General features: G+C 44.9%; 1 protein-coding gene across 1 annotated transcript; it reads left to right on the plus strand.

Moving 5' to 3' along the window:
* Positions 1-397: 397 nt before the first annotated feature.
* Positions 398-8,047, plus strand: VOLCADRAFT_90316 (uncharacterized protein; the record flags this gene model as incomplete). Its single annotated transcript, XM_002949814.1, has 12 exons — positions 398-413; positions 663-899; positions 1,599-1,727; positions 2,296-2,480; positions 3,271-3,474; positions 3,960-4,067; positions 4,764-4,808; positions 5,539-5,694; positions 6,010-6,136; positions 6,841-6,974; positions 7,561-7,653; positions 7,922-8,047. 12 exons carry the CDS (start codon positions 398-400, stop codon positions 8,045-8,047), a joined length of 1,560 nt encoding a protein of 519 aa, XP_002949860.1.
* Between the last annotated feature and the right edge of the window lie 1,617 nt (positions 8,048-9,664).

The following is a 9,664-nucleotide window of genomic DNA, read 5'->3' on the forward strand; positions in this document are numbered from 1 at the left end:
CTTGCACTCCATGATAATTACTGGATTACGTTTGGCCCAGCTGGAATTACATCGCCAGCCCAGGTTAAGGCAGCCTACCTTGGGTGGAGCCATTGTGGCCCTGCCTTTCCAGATGTGGTCAGCAGGTATGATATCATCACAGTTGGATGGAGTTTTCACCGTTACCCTCACAGTGAGGGATGTTTGGACTGACTTCATGTTACATAGCAGGTATTAATACCTAAAAGGAAATGGTTATGGTGAAACCCACTCGTTTTTCGCAAATCTACTCAACAGGGTTAGTATTATCTCCCGTGATACCTTCCTAGAGTCTCGGCTATGCAAGGTAGATGTACGAACACGAGGCGGCCAATCCTACAGTTTTGGTGAACACTGCCAAGGTGGCCTGCCTCAAACCATGGACCTATATCCCGGTAAGGGCCTACATAACACACACCCCTCCATAAACACACAATGCACTTGAAAGCACGGCTTCAGGAATGCACATGTGTTTGGGGATAAATATTTATCCCCAAGCAGGCAGCATTTGTCCTCCACAAGACTTCACATGTGGCTCCAATAACATACATGCATGGCAAATGCACCACCATCAAGGTGGGGGCTATGCATGGCCTTTCTTGCATCCTGTTGGATACCTTTTGGCACATGTAAACTGGATGCAGGTGAACGCCTCTTATCAGGAACACTGGTTTTCAAGACTCGCTCTCGTGCAGCCCGCTCAGATACACGCCTGTCTGGTAATGATACATTTGTGGATGCCGCAGTATGTCTGATCACATCATATGGTGATCGACTAGCCAGCGGCTTCAGTGCATGTGACGCTCCCACACTGCTGCTCCCTGGCAACAACAGTGGGATCTTAGCTGGTATTGGCGGTACTGTGGCGCTAGATGACTATGGTGCGCTGATTACATGGGGTTCTAAGGCTACAACCACATATGGCATGCCATGTCACAGTGTGACATGTGTTTGCTCTGGCATGTGCACAGAACACCTACGGCTAGTTATGTATGTTACTGGAGCCTGGTTCAGTGATGTTTGTAATGTGCATGCGTGTGTACTAGATGCATGGGCGGCACATAGTCTGACCACACCTGGCCATAGTATAGTATTGTTGTTTGCAACACGAGTGAGGCCATTGCATTTGATTTCTACCTAATGGTAAGATAGGATTGAATGAGATCACACAGCTGTCGCATAAAAAAAGTGTCAGAGAAGATGCCGTGAACTAGGCACACGCAAACGTTAGAATAATTGATGAAATATCCTACACATATGTGCATGCATGCATAACCTTATCCTACATACATCTAATTAGAATTCGATGGGTCTATATATATCATACAAGTGTAAGCATATGCATTAGACCAACCTACTCATATAAAAAACAGCTTCAGACGGGGTCAATAGTTACATGAGGTCAAGAGTTGTAAAGATACAATGCAAATTTGCGATGCACTGCAAAATGATAAAATGGAGGAATGGGTGATTGAATAATTGGATGAGTGAATGCATGTATGAATGCATGAATGCGCATAATTGTACTTGCATGCATCACTTATGCATAACTGTCTTCTGCTACATGTGCATATACACAGGAACTGAGTACATCACATCTCTGTACCTAATCTTTCATCCCTGGCCAAGAAACTACAATTACGTGTTAGACTCCTTCAAGCTGCTGGACCCGCCCATTCGGAGCAGCCAGGCACTGGCCTACTGTGAAGGTGTGCTCTAAATTGCCACTACTCTGTGTGTGTGGGTGGGTGTGTGGGTGGGTGGGTGGGTGGGTGGGTGGGTGGGTGGGTGGGTGGGTGGGTGGGTGGGTGGGTGGGTGGGGGTGGGGGTGGGGGGGTGTGCATGCCTGCCACCCTATCACTGGGACAGGTTATTGTCATCCCGTTACACAGGGCAATGCCCCAGTCCTGTTATGCACCACCATTGCATAGCTAGCTATATATAGCTATATTATGCCTATATAGGCATAATAGCTATATAGGTGCATCTACGAACCTGTTCATTGTTGGTCCCCTTACTGGGGTTCATGGTGGGAGTGTATCCGGAATGACAACAAAGCTACACTTAGCAATTACACCTGATCTCCAAATCATAGACGGCTTCTTAACTGGCGGCAATACTGCTGGCATTAGTGCTGCTGACCGGCTAACAGCTAATGTATCTGGTAAATCTACACTTTTTCTGTGTAACTAAACCGTTAAATGTGCAGTTAGCAATTATTCTTATAGCATTAGTACACATTGAAAAAAAGACCCTGAACTGTGCATTGTCATGCAGGAAAACGTGGGTATTGCACTATGAGGGATTCAGATGTTGTTGCAAGCTGTCAGCTTACTGCAACAGTGACCAACACCTACAGTGTCACTACCTCCGACGCCGTGAGCCTCACCTTCGGTATCGCCAGTAGTGACAGTGTCTCTTTAGGTACCACCAATGGAACGGAGAACTCCAAGAACATAGAGGTAGGCCTCTCTATATACTGCGGACATAACAGATGAGTGTTATATTTCTCCTAACACATGTTTGATCTTCTGCTTTTTTGCACCCTGTCGCTCTTATTAATCCAGCTTAGTCTTAATCATGCCTCATTTGCAAAAAAACAGAGGACTCTCTCCAGTCCATGCGTGTATACCATTGTCAACCTACTCACCCACAAATACCATCAAGATGTACACCATGCCATATATAATGTAATCCTTCATATAATTGCACACAATTTGCACATGAGCACATATGCAGCTATATGGTCTCAATAGTTGGATATTTATTGGCAGGTATCAGCAACCGGCGTATGCAGCACTGCTGGCACTGCTGGACTGACCATCTATCTTTGCAAATAAAAGCACTGAGAGCTGAAAGCAGCTTTCTGTGCAAGGGCTCCCTTTCTGTGGCATACTTTCTTATGTGCTTTGACATATTACACATCTTAAAGCTGCAGGCGGCCCTGTACCCTGGTATGTGGCCACATACATTCATGCTTAGGCTGTATTGGCAATAAAAAGAGGCCACAGCCTGTAGTACAGGCAGAGGTGCACCCTTGTTATTATTCAATAACCTTATCGCTTTTTTATTGGGCGGGGCCCCAGCCATACTATAATAAGTCTGTGTACATACAAGAGTATATGTAATCAATGTATGTGATCTATATATGCTGATGAACAGTTCTTTGTCGATTACCTCTTTCTCAATATCCTTTATTGCATTTGGTTACTCGCCATTCACCATTCACCTACATGGTCCTGTGTAATGAAGGTGTCCCTGGAGCGTTCCAGCACGACAGGTCAGACTACTGGGATTCTAGTGAACCAGGGCGCAACTTCAGGCATTGAGGTAGTGGATGGTTTCTCGGTCACTAAGCAGCGTAGTGAGAGCAGACAGGAGACGTTGGGCACAGCTGATGCCTCATCCTGGTCAGATGCATTGGCTTCTGGAAGTGCAGCTACCTACTCCCGCCAGGTAGCTACCTGCTATAGCATTACAGTTGGATTACAAGGGTGAGGGCAGGATTAGAGTAAAAAAATGTAGTAGAAGGACGCTGACCTGTCCAAGGTTGTTACCTAAGATTGTTACAACCAGGGCCATGTGTGTTTACTGCACCTATTCTTAGTGGGTGTAAGCCAAAACATGCAGTCAGGAGGTAAGTACTTGTATGGGATGACCAGCAGGGTAGACAACCAATACCCGGTGGAAGAGGATTAGCTTTAGTAGGAAAATCGAGGACTTGCAGTACAACTGTTAAGCAGGCCTAGCTAGGCCTATAGGGTGGGACTGAAATTGTAAAGATGGGGTCAAGCTATGTATCCGGTCTTTACTTTGGGAGCGAGATAGCCCTAATGCTGACTTCCATCACCAGCTGTAGTAATCAACACATGCTTAGATAACATCAAAACAGGTGACATGCCCACGGTTCTACATACCGTTCTGCTCTGGCACTCCCCCAGGAATCCAATGAGGATATACTTGCGCAAGAGTACAGTCAGACACAAGAGCAAAGCCGTGGGAGAACAACATCAAAGTCTGAAACAGCTGGCGGCTCTAAAACCCTGGAGGTAGGATGCATGTGTTGAACCGTATTTATGCAGGTTTGGTGAGGAGAGTTACTCTCAGGTTAGTGTTCATACATGAGATGAGATTTTATAGGTCATCCATGAGATGGGGTATGTTAGGCAGGCCTTAGCACAATTTGAGGTTAGTTGAATGTTCCGGCTATATGCTATTTTTTGGACATATGCTATTAATAACAAAACCCTTTACATATGTTGTGTTTGTAATATGTGAGGTTCTTTCCATAGCTGGGCTACATTGATGTCCATTCTATATCTATGTCATGATGTTGCCTTGATGACTGCATGTTAATTTAGCAATGCCGGTGGCCACTAAACCGGTATACTACCTTACCGGTATACCTTACTGGTATACATGCATTGCCTTGCTTGTATTTTCAAGGTACGTCCCTTACTGGTCCCTTACTGTCCATCAATATGGGGGTATAATTTCTGAGCTCCCTTGCAGGATTCTATTATCCTGCACTCTTGCACAAGTCATTCCTGGAATTACAACGATACAATGCTGTGCCTTAACAGTTGTGCCTGAATCTGTGATGTGGATATATGTTTATACATTTGCAGTCAGGCACATCTGAAACCAAAGGCACTACTAAGAACAACGCCAGAAGTACAAGCATCATGACCGGGACTGACAAATCTAGTAGTAAGTCCGTCACCACCTCATCTGAAACCACTCAGACAGAGACACGGTCTCAGTCCCAAGAGATTGGTGTTGATGCAACGGTAAGTTGCATTGTTACATGTACATATGCACCAATTCATTGGGGCTTTAAGAAATCCAACTAGATGGTGAAGCCTTGCCCAATCCTATTATGTATTATTGCAGCCTCGAGGAGCCTCTTAGATTCCATTAGTTATTGTGCACCCTGAAGCAAATATGTATGGGTACATAGCCAGGTAATTATGTAAGTTACTTAAAAGGAGAAGGGAAGCAGGTGAATGCATGCCTAGCTAAATTTTTACTTTTTTAATAAAAATGCTGTTTGCAATAGTATTATTTATGCATTCATTGGAAGTACCCACAAGGGCACAGTACTGATTACACAGATATATCTGTTCAAGGGAGCGTTTCAGTCATAGCCCTAGTCATGAGGCCTCATGATCACTCATTAGGCCTCAGGAGGCCTGATAACCGGTCGTGATGCCGGCCATATGGCAGAGTCGTGGTCATGACGGTTGTCATGCCCCTTACATGACTTGGCCAATTGTTACATAAGTGGATGTGAATCCCGTGATATGCCCGATCATGAAATGCCAGTCATGGGTGTAAATTAAGTCGTGCGGCCCATGGTCATATACTGACAATGTTTTATGTTTTGCTCCACTTCGAACAGTGACATTCACTGTGCCGTATATACAGATTCCTGAATCCCTGCATGCATGCATGCTGCTGGCTTGCTGGCAAGCTTCTTGAGAGCCCATTTGTGTTCCTTACTGCTGGCTGGCAATGTAGGTTGGAACCAGATTTAAAGTGTTTGGATCAGAGTTAGATTTTTCCGTCACTGCTCGTGAATCAACAGTTTTTGGGAAGGAGAGCTCAACTGCCATCACCACGGGCAAGGACTACCAGTCATCATCAACGACGTCAGATACAAGGCAGAACACAAGGGTACAAATGAATACATGAAATATAAGGTTTAATTATCATTTGTGCATTAGATTATGATGAAACCTGCTTGCCATGTACTTCCATTACAACCCACTCACTTAAGTAGCGTCCTTCAGATTATTACCTGTAATAGCATTAATACGCCCGTTTCCAAAATAGTAAAACCTTAGCACCTTTCTGCAGGGCACAGAATATTCAATTGGCACCACGAGTGAAAACTCTCGGACTTGGTCTACCAGCCAGACAAGTAGCCGGGAGAGGACCACTGCTGCAGAGGTATCAAGCCAGCAGACAAACTCAAACACACTCACCCAGGGCTCTAGCCAGGCACGTGGCCTGACCATTGGTGAAGACAAGACCTTCTCTACAGAGCAAACCAGTGAAAGGGGCGGATGGCAGGAAGTGAGTCGCCAAAACACCTACGGTGTTGATGTTAGCCAAGGTGAGGCATCTGGGAGATCCCGGGATCCCAGGATCCTGGGATTGAGACATGTCATGGTCGAAAATCCTTCAGCTGAAGGATTTTGCAGATCTGCAGATGGTGGAGGGTAAAGTGCCCCTAGTTGATGGACGGTGGTGACCTCGGATAAAGTGATAAGCTGACCAGGAATATTCCTATTAATGGAGTTGAGCCACTGTCGATTGGTGGTGGGTGGTCGGCCCAGGTGCGGAACCTTAGCAATCCACTGAGAAGTTGAATAGGGTGACTGGATGAGGGTGCCTCGAAATACCGGGTAGGCAGGGTTTCGTAGGGTAGCTGGCACGGGTGAAGATATACCCCCCTGTTCCACACATCATACATTATGATGATGGGTAACCGTGTTCCAGTTGTGTTAGGTCATGCTTAATAACCTGTGTTTGACATGCATAACCATATATACTACTAGTATGCCTAGTAGGTAGGCTTGCTCTTATAATGCATGGATCTCAGGTGTAGGGTGGGTTTTGTTTATGATGGAGACACTAGCTAGTCACTGGATGATGAAATTGTCCACCAGTAAATGTGTGGTATCTAACCTTGTCAATGATGCTACAGCGCCACCATATCATACGCTATAATGAGGTTTTAGTGTGTAGTACGTACGTTTTATGGCAGGCTGCCCGTTCCTCATCTTCTACTATGTTTTGTTGTATGCATGTGCTCAGGCTCCACCAAAGACCAAAGCCGCAGCAGGAGCCTTATTTCAACCAGTGAGAGAAGTGACAGCTCGGAGCTTAGCAAGCAGCTGACAGAGAGCGTCAATGAGGGAGTAACCAACTCAGCATCTGCCTTCTACCAGGTGAGAAACAGAGAGCATGTGTATGATTGTAAACATGCATCTTTTAGGATCATTATAGCATAATCCAAACAATAAATGTCGATCAGCTTGATATTGCAGATATTAATTATGATACTTATTAAATGTCTTTCATTGAGTTAAACTGCGCAGCTTAGGCTAATAAGCATCCTTCTGATGGGAAATATGGTTCACGCAATGTGGTTCCATCGATCGATACCAAACAGTGGAACATGAAAGATTGGATTGTAGGGGTGTATGTAACCTATCCATACAGAAGATAGTGAGCTACAGATCTGCTTTAGTGTATATGAAGTTCTGTATAAGTCTGTATCATATATATCAGGGTGTTGTATAGCTGCACACCGAATGGTATTGTATTCTGTTAGCGTTTCTAATGCAGGTACTCGTACTGGACCTCGCAGGTCTATTGGTAGAAAACTTACATCTATAGCATTTCTTTAGTTGCAATTAAAGAAATGCTATAGATGTAATTACATCTATAGTTGCGCCATGCATAATGTTTGACTTATTTCATTAAGCAGCTCTCGAATAGCCCGCTGATATAAATCTATTCCTGTCCTGGCAGGTTATGACTGAGCGTACCAAGGCAATTACTGAAGATGTTACCAAGGGAAAAGAGAGTACACGTGGTACCGAGTTCAGCTACACACTTGATACAGTATGTTATTTCAGGGCGTGGTGCTGTATGTCTCGGAAATATCCTAGCTCATAAAGTCCTGTATGTACCACGCTATCTCAACTGTGTGATTGTATGAATCGTGGATCACAGCTTGACCCACCATCGGTAATATGTTTTAGCATTTGTAGACAGGGTCATAATATAATAGATCTAGATGGGACCAAGAAATATGTCATATGTAGATTCACTGTATAGAATGGTCTATATATATTTCCTTTCTTGAAGACACTGTTATGGATGCTTGCAGACATACAGTTCACAAGTGACATTCAGCCCCGACAAGCTGGCTGTATCACTATATATGAGTGTGGAGGAATATAAGGATGCTCGCTACACAGCTTTGGTAGAACTTGAGACCAATGTGCGTAAATAATGCTAATCATGGGGCTGGCGGTCTTTATCCAAATTGGCCTGGGAAGTGTCAACAGCCATCCCAATTTACTAACCTGCAGGTTATATAAGTACCAGCTGTTGCTTGTATAGCTAATCGATCCGTAGTATTACGGAATTGATAATTTTTTATCAATCACTAACCAGTCTTAAAGGTACAGTTCATAAATGTGCATTTACCTTAGGTGTATGAAGCTTACACAAGGCCCGAAGATCGACGGTGTATAGACAATCAAATTTTACAGACGAACCTCTAAATAGCACCCACTGAGTACATCAGTTGTCAAGTAATGTCCAACAACGTCCAGATAAGCTTCAGTACTACATCTAGATTTCCTTTGTTCCCAATCCACTTCTCCTTATGCTACTATTTTGAGTCATTATTGCTGCACAAATACTAATGCGTCTATGACACCCAACATATGTATGTGCCAAATTTGGCTTCTATATTACATCACAGGGCTGGGGTGGCAAACTGGTGCTTCCAGTATCTGGTGTCATGAACGGAATATTCTCTACAGCTACAATGACGGTGGATCAAAATGTAGATATTGACTGTGGTGGGCCAAAGCCTTGGGAGATCCTGGCTGCCGGTATGCACTCTGTGTGTATGTGTGTGTAGTATACTACACAGTATGTCCCATGCGTATCCCACTCACCTAACTGAAGTACATCATCCACTACAGGTTTCTGCTTCATTAAATCATAAAACTTCACACATATCCCTGCATCTTTATAAGCCTTGCTTAGATCAGGCACTACTGGTAAGGCACAGATTATTGCCCTGGGAGATCCCAGGATCGAGACTTGTCAGGGTCAAAACCCTTCCAGGGTAGAGCGCCCCTAGTTGGTGGACTGTTTGATGGACTGCGAGCTGACTAGGAATGGAGTTGGGCCGCCGTCGATCCGGCAGATTCCATTGAATGCTGGTTGTGGGTGTGGATTCTGAGCGATCCACTGAGAAGTTGACTAGGGTGACTAGATGAGGGTGCCCCGAAATACCGGGGAAGGCAGGGTTTCGCCAGGTAGCGGCCACGGGTGAAGATGTGCCCCCTTGTCCCACACATCATATAATTATGTGGGACGGGGAATATGCTGTAATTATAAGCCACACATTCTTTGACTTGTCTGATTGCATTACCTTGTGTGCTATATGCCCAATGGCATACTCCAGGCCGGTTCCGGCCCGGTTCCGACCTAACGGGTCCAGTTAACGAGATGGGTAACCGGTCACAAGGTTCATGCCCACGTGTCACACCCCGACAAGCTTAGGAGGTTAAGGCAATGTGAATGCCGGGTGACAGGGGTGACAGTCTTGTGCAGGCACATTTGGAGACTAGTTTACACTGAGATTGGGGTGATGTTGGATTAGAATACTTGCAGTTCATGAAATTGAGGAAATGTGTTGCATAGGCATATCCAAACGTTTCAGAGGGACGTTGTTTCGCCCGTAACAAACTTGTTACGGGCGAAACAAACTGGATTTCCACAGTCCCACCACTCAAAGAGCTCCCCACACCATCGCAAAGTCCCTTTTTTATTACAGACACATGTAACGAGTTGTCATAGCTTGAGATTGTCGATGGGGATCCTCTAGAGT

The sequence above is a fragment of the Volvox carteri genome (assembly GCF_000143455.1).
Source record: "Volvox carteri f. nagariensis unplaced genomic scaffold VOLCAscaffold_16, whole genome shotgun sequence".
Classification (NCBI taxonomy): Eukaryota; Viridiplantae; Chlorophyta; class Chlorophyceae; order Chlamydomonadales; family Volvocaceae; genus Volvox; species Volvox carteri.